Below are 16,639 nucleotides of genomic sequence, written 5' to 3'. Positions count from 1 at the left end.
CTAACTTGATATCAAGAATTTTGTGCTTTCAGATTTAAGAGACAATTCATTCAACGAGAATTATAGATCTATGGGAACAACTTATTCGCTTCTATGAAACAACTTCGATGTGCAGACCAATTGACATCACAAAAGATAAAGTCAAGCTAAGGTTGTTTGAGTTCTCGCTAATTAGAAGAGTCAATGATTAGTTACTTTACCTTCCAAATGAACTATTCAGACATGGAAAGAGTTGGAGGATAAATTCTTAGAGTGGTTCTTCACCACCACTCAATTTGCTGAGTGAAGAGCAAAAATTATAAATTTTGAGAAGCAGGAAACTGAATCGCTATATGACTCGTGGGAAAGGTTTAAACTTTTATTACGCAAGTGTCCGAATCATAATATGAATAACATTGATCTAATGTAAAATTTCATCAAAGATCTCAAGAATCAGACACATATGCTGCTAGATGCTTCCGCGGGAGACACGATCCGATCAATGACCGAACCACAAGTGAAAGATCTGATTGAAAAAATATGCTGAAATGAGTATTGTTCAAAGAGCGACAAGTCAGTAAAAATTGAAACTATAAACATATTCAAAAATATATTAGGTGTTGATATTCATATTACACTTTTAACTCAAATTAAATTATTAAATTAAAATCTAGCTGAAAGCCGCTTAGATAAGATTAACGTGAATCGATTACATTTTCATTTAAATTGTTGAAGGTGAAAAAATGCATAAAATCTAATGCAAACGAATATTATTGTCCAAATCCTCTAAATATACGTGAAAAGAATACCATATTATAATTTGGATAAAAAATTATCTAAAAAAATGTTGTATACACTTTAGAAATTAAAGAGTATTTGTGTAGTTTTTTTATTATTGATTTTATAGCTATATCGATTTTGAAGTGTACTTAAATTCAACATACAAAATTTTGTTCATAAAAAAGTCACATGGAATAGGAAATTGAGAAAAAAAATATTAGAACAAATTATATGAAATAAAATTGGTTTCTTAATTGACATAAAGATGTTTTAAAGTGTGGTTTAAAGAGTGGTATGCATCCACTGATCAGAATATTATTATGGCAATATCATGTACAGAAATGCATCATAATTACCTGCACTCCGTTTTTTTTTTAAATGTTATTTTTTTAAATTTTTTATCTGTATTAATGAAGCTAATCATTAATCATTATTTATGGAGGAAGTATGATTTAATGATTAAATAAATAAATATGACAATTTTACTGTTCTTATTTACGGTTGGTTATTATAAATTGTCATAATTACTGATTTAATGACTATAATAGTGAAGACAATAATAATAATTAAGAGGTAAAATTGATAAAATTTAATAGTAATGTATTGGAAAAGTAAATAGACACTTAACAATTATTTTATTTATTTAAAGAGATTTTTATTTTGAGAGAGGCATTGTTTCAATAGCATGTATTTTATTATATTTGGATTTTCGTATAGATAGAAAATAACATTAAAATTTAATTTATAATAAAATTATAATAGCTTATACTTTTCAATTTTTTTGAATATTTTTTAAATATTTTATTATTTTTAAATAAAAAAACATAGAAGTAATAAATGAATTGAATAAATATGAAATATGAAAAATCCAAAGAAAGAGAAGATGTACTTTGAAGCATTAAGAAAAGAGTAATGCTAATTTGTGCCCCAATGGCACATCTTAAGAAATCCATAAATAAAAATTTATTTTGAAACAATAAATAAAATTATTAATTATAAGTTTCTAATAAATTCAACACATAATTTCCAAGAATTTATTTCTTTATTTATCTCTTAACTTATGTCTTTGGGATACAAGTTAGCATTACCCTTTTTCTTTATGGAGATGGACAAATAAAACTTAATACGGACATCACACTGCTACACTTTCATTTCATATTATAAATTCTTTGATTTTATATATTAGGAGAATATTCAAATTGACAAGGATAACATAAATTGCACGATAAGAAAAAAAAGCCACCAAGTTCTATTTCATTATCTAAAAAACACATGATGTAAGAAAAATGGACAAAGCTTGAAGTTCAATGTTTCACAATTACTACCTCAAGATACCATTAACCACGTGATTAATTTCATCTAACAATATTATATTATAATATAAACTCTCAGTCCTTTAATTAAGGACTACATAATCTCATAATTAGTACTTCACAACATAAGACAAATTGTCATTTTCGTATATCCAATTTTTTTTTAGATTATTACAAAATTAGCTATTAAATTATCATTAGCTTCTCGATGCATGATCCTTCTTACCTCATAATTTGTCTCGTTAAAAATATATATCAACTAGGTTACATTCTTTATCAACAATAATAATAGAAATTATAGGCTTATAGCATTGATTATGTTATGTGATCCACATACATTGCATTGAATTCTATAACCAATCTCAATCATGGATGTATCTTTCAGCACGTTTGTTAATTTACCAATCCATTGAACCTTGAATATATTTCCAAATAACTCTATTTTCTTAGCTCAATATAAAAGACTAAGTTATTATACGCTAAATTGTTAATAAAATTCTTGCTCACACAATGGAAGATGAAATAGAGAAAGGTGAATTACCAAAGCAAATAAAGTATAGAGGAGTGAGAACAAGGCCATGGGGAAAATTTGCAGCCGAGATTCGAGATTCGACTAGGCATGGTGCTCGAGTTTGGCTCGGTACATTCAACACGGCTAAAGAAGCCGCAAGAGCTTATGATCGCGCTGCGTTTGATATGAGAGGTTCTTCGGCTATTCTAAACTTTCCTCATGAACATTTTCCAAGCCATGTAGCTTATAATCCTACTAAGTCATCTTCTTTATCCTCCTCCTCATCCACTTCGTCGTCGTCGTCATCGTCATCATCTTCAAAAGTTAAATCAGAAGGTGGTGAACAAGTCATAGAGTTTGAGTATCTAGATGAAAAATTGTTAGAGGAACTTTTGGATTGTGAGAATACCATCAATAACAACTAGAAGATGGTGAACAAGTCATAGAGTTTGAGTATCTAGATGAAAAATTGTTAGAGGAACTCTTGGATTGTGAGAATACCATCAATAACAACTAGAAGGTGGTGAATAAGTCATAGAGTTTGAGTATCTAGATGAAGAATTGTTAGAGGAACTCTTGGATTATGAGAATACCATCTATCACAACTGGTTCAACTAGGAGTTAACTAGTTAAAATGGTACTTAAATATTAATTTAATACTTTATACTCAAATGAGTACTTTTATTTGAATTCATTTCTATATAAAGCAAGACATGTTTGGGAATAATAAAATGGTCAATTATTACCTAATCATGTCAACCAAGCTATAAGACAAAAGACATCTTTGTTATTCAAATTTTATAATAGATAGATTATTAAAAATTCACGCACACAATCATAAAATATATGATTCAATGATATTGACATCCAACCTAATAATATCAAGTTTTATCCGTTGTTAGAATGAAACAAAGTTTGACAAGGTCAAAAAATGTTAGAAAGTTTAGATTCAAAAAACTGTTTCCATTTTATCCACAACATAGAGCCGTCCCTTGTAAAATATTATATCATCAAAATACTTATTTTATAAACCATCGTCCTTTTAATAACTAGCGTTCAATTTTCCACTGTAAAGTCTTGTTCTTAATAAACCCTAAACCTTAAATTTAAATGAGTCAGTCTTCCATTATTTGTGCTTTTTCTGTGATAAGGAATAACAAACCCGTTATGATTTTTATTATTTTCAAAATAAAAAAAAAATATTAAATAAACTTTTTGAAATAAATTTTTTGATTTCATTAATCATGTCAGACAATCAAAACGATTGACGTATTAAAAAACAAACAAATCTTACGGATATGTCATAAATATCTCAACAAACAACAAATATATTAATTTGATTATATCTCTTATGTTTTATTTTATTTTTTGATTTTTGTATGTTATTAAAGTAGTTAATTTGGTAAAAAATATCACTAAAGCCTTTTCTAACATAGAGTCAGATGTAATCAAGCAGTCGCCTCCCTTCTTTCTTCAACCCTAGTTTTTTCCTTTTCTTCATTCACTAAAGAGGGGAGGTTTTAAGGTCAAATTTTAATCCAAAATCACTCCTCTAAATTATTTTTCTTTTCCTTTTCATTCAAATAAGTGATTTCACATATATTTTTAGTTTTTTCTTCGTGATTTCGTTGTCTTAGTGCGATGTTGTGTTGGTCTTTGTCTTATTGCGGTATTATTTTGCTTTCTTGTCTTGCTGCGGTGTTTGTTCGGTTCAAATTGGCATATTAGTTTTGATTTAGTGTATATTCAATCAATGATTTTGACGTCATCAACGCTGCAGACTTAGAGACATGGGTATTCTGAGCATTTCAATTTTGTCATATTTGTAGGTTTTATCACATTTGTAGACATTTTGACATTATATGTTATTAACGTGGATGTTGTAAGTTGGTTCCCAGATTCATCATATTCAATTTATAGCGATTTTAAATTTGTATTATTCAATGTATTCTATTAATTTGTATGAATGAATGTCGTTTTTAGTAAAAAAAATATAGAACGAGATGCAACTTAACAGAGATGAAACATGTAGTTTCATTCATTTCGGAAATGACGATTGAATTATTGGGTTTAGTAGTTATCATTGTCTTCAATACTTATGCAGAGCTTATGGAACTTTTAGTTGATCTCAAATTAGTTAGGGCCAATAAATTCGACATAATTTACATACTTGGATTTTAAGATTGTTGTTGATATATATGACCATGAAACCAATGGATACTTTTCATTACTACGCGACCCTTGTTGCTAATGTTGAAATTTGATTTGAATGGATTGGGTGGTGACTTTTGCGCACCCTTTTAGATAGAGAAATTTCTTAATGCATCCTATATGTTACTTATACACTACGCAAAAATATTAAAATGCCCTCCAGACTCTGAAAATGCATTTCCGGACGCATCCCAAACACACACTTAATTTTTTTTGAGTCACTTACCAATTTTATAAATAAATTTATTCCAGAAATGCATTTCCAGAACCTGCCGAGCAAAAAAAAAAGCAGAAACTTATGTTTAAGCCTCCTCAATCTCGCTGCAAAAGTCATAAAATCTATGCCTATACGAACGCATTTATTGACATCCTGGATAAAAATAGACATATGAGTTACCTATCATTCAACATTTGTATATCTTTTATTTGACATCCTACAAAAAATTATATCTAAGCCTCCTTAGTTTCGCTGCAAAAGCCGACAATACATGTTTGTACAATGTTCTGTTGAGTCCCCCTTTGAGTAGTAAGTAGACTTTCAGTTTAATGGACAATAAAATTGATTTTAAGTGAATGCTGAGTTGTTACAATTTATATCATGCTTCATACCATATTTGAGTTTTTAATTGTATCAAAATTAATGAGCAATAAGGAGTCTAGATTTTGTTATGGCATCTTTGGCCAATTTAGTATCAGTGTGTCACAGTAACATGGGGAAATATATGTATGATGATAAACATCCATTTTCTTTGTGAAACTTAAATTTTGTTGGACTTTTTACATTTTTCCTGTTGTTTTTTTTGGTCTAGCATGTTCCGGAAATGCATTTTCGGAATAAATTTATTCATAAAATTGGGGTGTGACACAAAACGAATGAAATGTGTGTATTGGTGCTTCCGGAGACGCGTCTCCGGAATATGAATGGCATTTTAGTATTTTTGCATGGTGTGTAAGTAAAATATATGGTGCATTAAGAACTTCTCTTAGACGGTGACATTTAGGTGAGTTGAGAATAACAAGTATGAGTTAAAAACTTTGATAAACAAAGTGTGGAAAAGTCCCACATTGATTATAAAAATGGATACTTGAGCATTTATAAGTAGGAGAACCCACACATCTATCACCTTAAAGTTTTAGGTAAATACGTGGTGTATTTCTCATAAAATGTGTTGCTCATAAAGAAAGACCCCAAAGAAAAAATGTTCCCTCGTGTTGACCCTCGAATTGATGTTCCAACAAGATGGTGTGATGTTAGTAAGTCCAAGAAGTGTGTGTGTGTGGTTTTGTGCCTCCTATCTTTAGTTGGTTAATATGGTTTTGTTGTTAGATTAATATATATATATATATATATATATATATATATATATATATATATATATATATATATATATATATATATATATATATATATATATATATATATATATATATATATATATATTGATCCTATGTTCCTGATAACAAAAGAACAACAAGATCAATAAAACAAAATGCGGAAATAGAATTAGAGGTTTTACCTCCAGCCATTGTTGCAGTGTTGTGAGTGCACTACCTTTGATTCTTCCAAGTTCTTGCTCTCTCAATATAGATGATGTATTTCTTTTCTGATGAGAGAAATCTTTGGGGACCAAAGACTATTTATAGGCTTGATTCTACCATCAAGAATTTAAAGCAATTAAAACTCATTACCACCCAATTAAATGATCATATCAATTTACATTAAAACCAAAATAAATCATACCCTTTTCAGAACCAAAATCCCAAAACTATTGACCACATTAAAATTGGTTTTTTATTATTAATAATTATTATAATAAAAAAAAGAAACCGTTACATTCTCCCACCTAGTCCATAGAACTGATTATTGGCATAAATGAGTCATGGAAAACTTACTCAAGAAATAAATATGTGAATCATAAAGATAGTCCCTCTTAAAGCGAGTAGTCTCATCTATGTATTACAACATGTCTATTTTCAAGTATATATCTGTAATGTGGTAACTAACTTGATGAATAAACCAATGTTTACTCTTGGTCAAGATGTAACATATTTTCTCAAACTGATGTGCGCATGAAAATGAGAAAACATCACAATATAAGAGTTTTATTAATAAACTGTATGTATACAATCATAAGGAGGACCCAAGTCCCATGTTCTCTACATGATCCTTAAATTTTATTGGTGGCATGCCCTTAGTCAAAGGATCAACGATCATTAAATCAGTACTAATGTGATTAATAACTACTATTTTATCTTTAACTCTTTCTCTAATGGCTAAATACTTTATGTCGATGTGCTTGCTTCGACTTCCACTTCTATTGTTCTTATCCATAAAGACAGTTGCTGAATTATCGCAAAAATTCTTCAGAGGTTTATAAATAGAATCCATGATTCTAAGCCCATAAATAAAACTCTTAAGTCATACACCATGAGAAGTAGCCTCAAAACAGGAGACAAACTCGGCTTCCATAGTAGAAGTAGCAACCAAGGTTTGCTTAATACTTCTCCGTGAAATAGCTCCATCAGCCATCATAAAAATATATCCTGATGTTGATTTGCGAGAATCAATACAACCAGCAAAGTCGGAGTATGAATAGCCGATCACATCAAGATTGTCCGTCTGCCTATACATTAGCATGTAATATTTTGTTCCTTTAAGATATCTCAACACCTTCTTTGCAGCTTTCCAGTGATCCATACCTGGATTACTCTGATATCTTCCTAAGATTCCAACAGCAAATGCAATGTCAGGCCTTGTGCATACTTGAGCATACATAAGACTTCCAACAACATAAGCATATGGAATGTTCTTCATTTGTTCCCGCTCAAAATTATTCTTAGGGCATTGATTCAAATTAAATCTATCGCCCTTGACAATGGATGTAACACTTGGTGAACAATCTTTCATTCTAAATCTCTCTAAAACTTTATTGATGTAGGTTTCTTGTGATAGACCCAAAATTCCTCGAACTCTATCTCTGTGGATCTTAATGCCAATGACATAAGATGCCTCACCCATATCCTTCATATCAAATTTTTTAGAGAGGAATTGTTTCACCTCATGTAGAAAACCTTTATCATTGGTTGCAAGTAGTATGTCATCCACATACAAAATGAGAAAACAAATTTTACTCCCACTGACCTTCTGGTATATACATTTATCCATGGGGTTTTCAATAAACCCAAATGAGGATATCGTTTCACGGAATTTAAGATACCATTGACGAGAGGATTGTCTTAACCCATATATGGATCTCTTAAGCTTGCAAACCAAATGCTCACCACTATTAGAAAAGAAACCTTCAGGTTGTTTCATATAAACCTCCTCCTCTAAATCACCATTAAGAAAGGTTGTTTTCACATCCATTTGATGCAACTCAAGGTCAAAATGTGCAACTAATGCCAAGATGACACAAAGAGAATCTTTCTTTGATACAGGAGAAAAAGTATCAGTGTAATCGATTCCCTCCTTTTGAGTAAATCCCTTAGTAACGAGTCTGACCTTGTATCTCTCAATGTTGCCTAATGAATCTTTCTTGGTTTTAAACACCCATTTACAACCAATGGCCTTTTCCCCATTAGGTAACTCTATAAGATCCCATACGTCGTTGTTTTTCATAGAATTCATTTCATCATTCATGGCATCATACCACAAATTTGACTCTTTGCAACTCATGGCTTGTCTAAAGCTCTCAGGATCATTCTCAGCTCTAACATTATAGTCAGATTCTTATAGATACACAATGTAATCATTAGGAATAGCTGATTTTCTTGTCCTAGTAGATCTTCTTAATGTCTGATCAACATTTTCTTGTGGATCTTGTTGTTCAACTAAGTGTTCATCATCTTGATGACCAACTTGATTTACTGGATCATCAGTAGCTTGTGGAGTCTCGATGATTGGTTGATCAACATCCATTTGAACTTGAGGGATGTTGTAAATAGTAACCAATTTATTACTTGAAGTGGAAGGTCCATTTGCACATAAATTGAATTTTTGATTTGATCACTCCCAATAGTCAAATGATTTTCAAGAAACTTTGCATTTCTTGACTCCACAATCCTAGTTGTATGAGATGGACAATAAAATCTATAACCTTTAGACCTTTCGGCATATCTAATTATATACCCACTAATGGTCCTCGGATCTAGTTTCTTTTCTTGTGGGTTATAAATCCTCACCTCAGACGGACATCCCCAAACGCGCATATGTCGTAAACTCGGCCTCCATCCTTTAAATAACTCAAATGGTGTCTTTGGGACAGCCTTGGATGGAACCCGATTTAGAATATACACAGCCGTCTTTAGTGCTTCATTCCACAATGATTTAGGAAGATTAGGATTGTTAAGCATACTCCGCACCATGTTCAATAATGTTCGGTTTCTTCTTTCTGCAACACCATTTTGGTTCTGAGAACCGGGCATGGTGTATTGGGAAATAATCCCATGTTCTTGAAGAAACTTAGTAAATGGACCAGGTGCTTGTCCACTCTCAGTGTATCTACCATAGTATTCACCACCCCGATCTGATCTCACTATCTTTATTTGTTTTCCACACTGGTTCTCAACTTCAGCCTTAAAGACTTTGAAGGCATCCAATGCTTCATATTTATTGTTAAGCAAATAAGTATTCATATATCGTGAGTAATCATCTATGAAAGTGATGAAATATTTCTGACCATGTGCATCCATATCAGGACGGCATATGTTTGTATGAATTATTTCTAATATACTTGAACTTCTATTGGCACCTTTCTTAGACATGTTGGTCTGCTTTCCCTTAATGCAGTCAACACAAGTTTCAAAGTCAGTAAAATCTAGAGGATTAAGTACCCCATCTTTTACTAACCTTTTAATTCTCTCTATGGAGATATGTCCTAATCTCCGATGCCATAGCATAGAAGAATTCTCATTAATATTACACCGCTTAGTGCCAGTTTGAACATGCATTGAACTATAAATGGATTCGATTTATAAATTAATACGATAAAGACCATCAAATAATATACCATTCCCAACACATTCCGAATTATAAAATAATTCAAACAAGGTGTCTTTAAAATTAAAGGAATATCCAAAAGGTACAAGTCTAGAAACTGAAATCAAGTTTAGTGAGAAACTTGGTACATAAAAGGTCCTTTCTAATTTCAAAACAAAACCATTATTCAAAATTAAATTGCAAGTTCCAATAGCTTCCACATGTGAGCCCATCCTGCTTCCTGATAGGACAGTCCGCTCACTTCCCACTAGCTTCCTTAGGTTTTGCATACCTTATAAGGAATTTGTTATATGGATTGTTGATCCAAAATCAATCCACCAGGTGTTAATATTAACATCTGTCATATTAGATTCATAACAAACAAATGAGAATAAATTACCTTTCTTCTCAAGCCATTCTTTGAATCCAGGGCATTCCTTCTTCATGTGTCCTCCCTTTTTACAGAAGTAACACTTTGCTTCTTTCTTGATATCACCTTGCGGTGGTATTTTGAATTTCCCTTTCTGATTGGGTTGTGACTTGTCAGTTTTGAAAGCTCTGTTCTTCCCGCGAGTGCTTGTCAGCAATGCACTGTCACTCTGTTCCATTATAAGCCTTTCTTCTCCCTGAACACACATGGTCATTAATTCATTGATTGACCATTTGTCTTTATGTGTATTGTAGGAGATCTTGAAAGGCCCATACTCAGACGGAAGAGAGTTTAGAATATAGTGCACCAGGAAGGAGTCAGACATATCAACCTCAAGTTTCTTAAGTTGAGTTGAAATGTCACGCATTTTCATTATGTGCTCACGCACACCTTTCACACTGGTGAGTCGGTAGGAGGAAAATTTCATAATTAATGTGCTTGCCAAAGCCTTTTCAGAAGTGACGAACTGATCGTCAATGGCTTTCAGCAAATCACAGACATTCTCATGTTGATCGACAGAACCACGTATTCCACCTGTGACCTTAGTCTTAATGAACATCACACTGAGCCGGTTGGATCTCTCCTACCACTCATATAGTGCGATTGCAGTTGGAGTACTTTCATTTGTAATTGCAGGTGGTTCGTCTTTCCTAATAGCATAATCTATGTCCATCCATCCCAGATGGAGGAGAATTATTTCCTTCCACACCTTATAATTATATCCTCTGAACTCGGGAATATCACATCGGATATCGGAAAAATTAGCAGGTTGAGAAGCTAAAATGATAAACAAAATTGATGTCAAAATTTGAGGCATAAATATTATCCAAATTGTATGTATTATCAATATAAACATACCATAAAGTAAATCTTACAACATAAAAATTACCTGTGGGTTAAATTTTAATGTAATAAGATTTTAAAAAAATTGCGATAGATTTTTCAAACCTCACACTTTACGTGCATGATATAATTTTGTTTTTCTATCCAAAATTAATACTTTATGATAAAACTATCAAATTATGTACCAATTCATAATTCATGTGGGCAAGTTATGAAAATATTTTGACATTTTATCCCAATTAATCATACAAATATAATAAAAAATCTTGTAGGATAAAATTCATTATACCACGTATAATTAATTACAATTTTATGTCTAATAACTTATGTGATCTCAAAACTTTTAAAAAATAATCTCAATTAATTTAAGGATGTTGTGGCTAATCCAAATTAATCAAAATTATAACGATCACTAGACATAGTAACTCAATTATATGAGAGAACAAAATTAAATAAATAAGATCTCTTATACAATTGCTTAACAAAATAATAACATTATAAATCAATTTTAATTTATGCACAAATTTAATTCAAAGATTAAATAATAAGGCATAATGATTAGTAAAAATGAAATCATATGGATATGAACAGAATCAAAATACATGTTTAACAAAGCAACTCAATGGTAACATTTATAAATGCCATGGATCAGGAATTGGGTTCAATACCCAGCAATAGCAAAAATAGAAAAATAATTTTATTACTCTTCATGCCGGAAGAACCATATTCTTAGAGATATTTTATCTACTAGATATGGTGTTATTATGACTTCTTCTCTCTTACGAGGTAGAGTTGCCTACCTTTGCTCAATGTTTCCTTGGTGGAGATGGTTTTCCTTTCTCGGCGTCAAAGAGGAGGACCCCTCAGACTAGTTTCAAGACAGTGTGGTTAAGAAATTTGGGTCTCAAATTTTCCTCTATATATAGATGTTCTCTATTCTCTCTAGAAAAATTCCCCCAACCTTTTAGGTTTCGGCGACAGCTTCCCACCTTCATGATGGCTATCCTCTCCCACCTTTATAATTGTCACCTCCTCCTCTATTGAGAGAACTTCCCACTCCTTTCAATTACATCCATATACTCTTACCAAAACCAACTCACTCATCGGTTACTCCCTTTATCCACTACGAACCACCATCAACCCTCTCTTCCCGTTAATGCGTCTGCCACCGGAGCCACCACCACCATGAAATTGGGAGTTTACAATGGTAGCTATTTACATCTCAAGTTTAACAACAAAGAATGTACCTCTTGTTGTGATATAATCCAAGTTAGTTAGTTACTTGTTTGATAGGTTAGTTAGTTTGTTATGTTAGCTACTCAGGTTACAAGTCACCTATTATATATAAAATATATGCATAGTATAATTCAGTTTTGGTAGTCAATACAAATACTTTTATCTTTTCTCTCTCTCTCTCATCCCTTCCCCACCCAAAGTGCTTATGCACTAACAAATTGGTATCTAGAGCTTATGGTTTGTTCTTCTTGATCTAAAATTTAAGAATTGCATGTCTGTGGTCGTGTTTTCGGGGATCGTGAATCATATTCGTTGCAAAGATGAATGGTAGCAATGATATTCCCAATTCTCTTCCAAATCTTGATGGGAACAATTGGATCCGACAGAGAAAACATATGAAATCATTGTTTGGTTTTCATGAAACCTATAAGTGGTTACTAATGGCGCTCTTGAGCTTGCTAACAACATAAACGATGCTCAGAGTATCACTCACAAGGAAGCTAAGAAGAAATATTGCAAGGATGCATTTTATATTCAATTTGCAATTGATACAAAATTTTTGGATAGGATTTTTCATGCTGAATCGGCGAAGGAGGCAAGGGATATTCTTGTCAAGTATTATGAAGTTGGTGAGAAGGTTAAAGTTGTCAAGTTGCAGGCATTGTGAAGGAAATATGAGTTACTGCATATGGGAGAAGATGAAAAGATTGCAAGCTATGTCTCGTGCAAAAACTTTTTCATCTCATGAAAGGTTGTGGCGAAGTCCTAACTAGTAATATGATAGTTGAGAAGATAATACCTACATTAACCTCTCACCTTGATCATGTTATCATATCCATTCAAGAATCCAACAATCTTGAAACCTTGAAATTGTAATATTTGGTTGGTTCGTTGGATGCACATGAGTTAAGGATTGTCGAGAGGAAAGGGGTTCAAGAATCGATATAAGCAATGTAAGCCCAAACATGGAAAAAGAATGGTGGTTCTCACAAGTTTAAGGGGAAAAGAGATAAGACTCAGATCAAGACGTCTTGGGTGAATCCTCAAAAGCATAAGGTTGATGATAGGGCTTCTGAATCCTCGAAAAGAGGAGAATACACCTCATATCAATAAGATAAACAGGAGAAGAAAAGCGTGCAGTGCTATAACTATGAAAAATGGGGTCACTTGGCCAATAAGTGATGGTACAAGAAATACAAGGGAGTGGCAAAAGGAAAGTATGACGAATGAGAAAACCTTGCACATTAAGATTAAGATGATTCTGAAGGTATGTTGCTTATGGATGCAGTAACAAATGAGCATGTCGACTATAAGATCTGGTTCCTTGACACAAGTTGCTCCAATCATATGAGTGGTCAAAGTCGAAGAAAGGAAAGGTAAGGCTTGCAAATAATAGATCATTTCAAGCAGAAGGTACTGGAAACATAGTTATTCAAAGGCGTAATGGAGAAAAAGCTATGATCAAAGATGTACTCTATGCACCTGGAATGAAGTGCAGTCTACTAAGTGTTGGACAACTGGTCGAAAAAGGACTCTCAGTAGTGATGAAAGATGGAGCCTTAGTATTATTCGAAACCAAGAATAATTTGGTCTTAAAATTTCCTTTGTCAAAGAATATAACATTTCAAACCATGATCAGTTCAACTGAGGTACGTTGTCTAAAAATAGTTTCGACCACAAGCATAGTTGGCTGTGGCATTTGAGGTTTGGTCATTTGAGTTTTAGGTCACTCAATCAACTGATTAATCAATATATGGTAGCTGGTATACCAAGTCTTGTGATGCCCGACAAACTTTGTGAAGGTTGCTTAGTTGGGAATGAGTCTAGAAAGTCTTTCATTTCGACTATGCCAATCAGATCCTCCTGCATACTAGAAGTAGTACATTCACAAGTATGTCACCCATTTGAGGATCATACTGTAGGAGAAGAGCGATCCAAAACGCAGCGGAATTTAATTTTTTTATCCTTTAGTGATCCTTACAATTGGGCATGATCAGTGATAAAATCATTACCTCTTGTGACGATTGAAACCTTTGATTCAAATCTACAGAGCGATCACAAACGTTGAATGGTGACAACGCCTCTACTCAGTCCACACGAACGGATTCCTTCAATCTCAGTGCTAGCTGCTACGAATGAACGCTTTGAGTGAGTGAGACAGAGAGAGAGAAACGAAATTATAACTGCACAAATGCTTATGCACAAGGGTTCTGTTTATAGAACCACTTGTGTGGGGTGCAAGCTAAAGTTCCCACTTAAGTGTATGTGGCTCTTATCTTATAATATGCCAAAATCACTTAAGCGCATGGTACCTTACCATATTTCATATTCTACTTAAGTACACTGTACCTTACAATGTTCTACAATTCACTTAAGTGCACCGTACCTTACAGTGTTCCTTAGTTACTTTACCTCTCATCAATCCGTCCTTTTGTGTGTGACCCTGTAGGTTTTCGCGGCATTGGCAATTATATTAAATCACGTATTTAACATAATAAACAGTGAGCGGTATCTAGCAACACATCACTACTACCCAAGACATGAAAATATCATGTGATATGAAAAATCCCTTTGTGATAATACTTATGTGTACAATTACCCTTTTGCCCTTATGTATATATTGAACACAAGGCATATACCGTGTCATCCTTGTCCAGTTCAATATTGGGCCCGTAGATATTTATCCTGTTACGCAGGATGGGAAAATTCCATCTAGGTCACTCATGCCCCTCATCATGCTTCGTGGAGTACCCATCAACTGTCTTTATGGTCATCCAGTCACGGACAATGTTTGATCAGCAATAAGGCACTCGACTCTACATCTAGGGTCTATAGTGGTTTCAGGTCGAAGGGTGGTATACACCATTATCACCATGAGAATAACTTATGACACTTTGCATAACATTCTATATAGTATTCTCATAGCGGGTCAATCCAGTATAAATATTACTCTTAATATTCATACCTATGTTTAAGACTTGGTAACTCCTTATCCATGATCCATGAGATGTGATCATCGGTCTACATACATAATAGTCTTAATTCTTTAATGTTATCCCATTTTACAATAAAGCTTGACTACTGATACTTTAAGAATAATGTCCTTATGTTTAATGGGATCTCATGATTAAGTCACACTTGATACATTATATGGACTAGCTATTTTAGGGACTTTATTAAACAAACATAATAAAGAAAAAGCCTTTTATTATTAATAAATATTTCGATACAAGTCTTTCATTTCGACTATGCCAATCAGATCCTCCTGCATACTAGAAGTAGTACATTCACAAGTATGTGACCCATTTGAGGATCATACCACTAGTGGAAACATATATTTTGTCTCATTTTTTGACGAGTACAGTCAAAAGCTTTCGATCTATGTGATTAGGCACAAATACAAAGTATTTTAAATCTTTAAGAGATTCAAAATACTTATCAAACACCAGAGTGAGAAGAAGACCAAGGTTTTGCAAACAGATGGAGGTCGAAAATACACATCCAATATATGTTAAGGTTTTTATGTAGAACATGGTATTGATCATGAGGTAATTGCTCCTTAAACGCCTCAGCATGATGTAATAGTAGAAAGAAGAAACCATACCATATTAGATATGGCAAGATGCATGTTAAAACAAAAGAACTTGACAAAATCCTTATGGGGTGAAGCAATTACTACTGCTGTTTATATTCTAAATAGGTGTCATACCAAGAAACTAAAGAACAAGGTTCTTGAAGAAGTATGGAGTGACAAACAATCATCAGTGAGTCATCTGAAGGTGTTTGGCTCTATTTGCTACAAGCATGTTCCTGATGTTAGGAGAAGGAAGCTTGATGATAAGAGTGAAACTATGATTATGGTAGGATACGATAAGGCTTGAGTATAGAGGATATTCAATAAAATGAATAATAAGATCATGATGAGTCTATTGGTACAAGTTTGGTTCTACAACTATCCTTGAGTTTTGATGATAACAAAGTTTAATATGTATAGAGAATAATTTTGTACTATAGTTGTTTTGTTAAGTGCACAAATCATAGAAAATGAATTATGAATTTGAAAAACTCAACTTTGGACGACCAAATTCTGAAGTGTAGACGCACTCTGAACCAAAGGAAGAAACAAATGCGTGTTTAAATGAAAGTCAAGCATCTGAATTACCAAGTCAACAGTTCTGCAAGAATCTATCAAGAATGAGTATGATAAAGACTAAACTTATTCTGATGGAGAGTAAACTCATTGACTCTCTAGCAGATGTTAAAAAGTCTATAGGGCTGGTATCCACTATGGGAAGTTTCTTTAATGCCAAGAGTTTGAAAAACATGTGCTTAATTTCTGAATTGAAATATGCAGTTGT

General features: G+C 32.8%; 1 protein-coding gene across 1 annotated transcript; it reads left to right on the top strand.

Moving 5' to 3' along the window:
* The first annotated feature begins 2,570 nt into the window (after positions 1–2,570).
* LOC127129031 (ethylene-responsive transcription factor ERF098) lies at positions 2,571–3,255 on the top strand. Its single transcript, XM_051058359.1, has one exon. It carries the CDS (start codon positions 2,583–2,585, stop codon positions 3,006–3,008), a length of 426 nt encoding a protein of 141 aa, XP_050914316.1. The 5' UTR covers positions 2,571–2,582; the 3' UTR covers positions 3,009–3,255.
* The last annotated feature ends 13,384 nt before the right edge of the window (positions 3,256–16,639 follow it).

This window comes from Lathyrus oleraceus, chromosome 3, assembly GCF_024323335.1.
Source record: "Lathyrus oleraceus cultivar Zhongwan6 chromosome 3, CAAS_Psat_ZW6_1.0, whole genome shotgun sequence".
NCBI lineage: Eukaryota > Viridiplantae > Streptophyta > Magnoliopsida > Fabales > Fabaceae > Lathyrus > Lathyrus oleraceus.
This window is presented reverse-complemented; position numbering and strand designations above follow the sequence as displayed.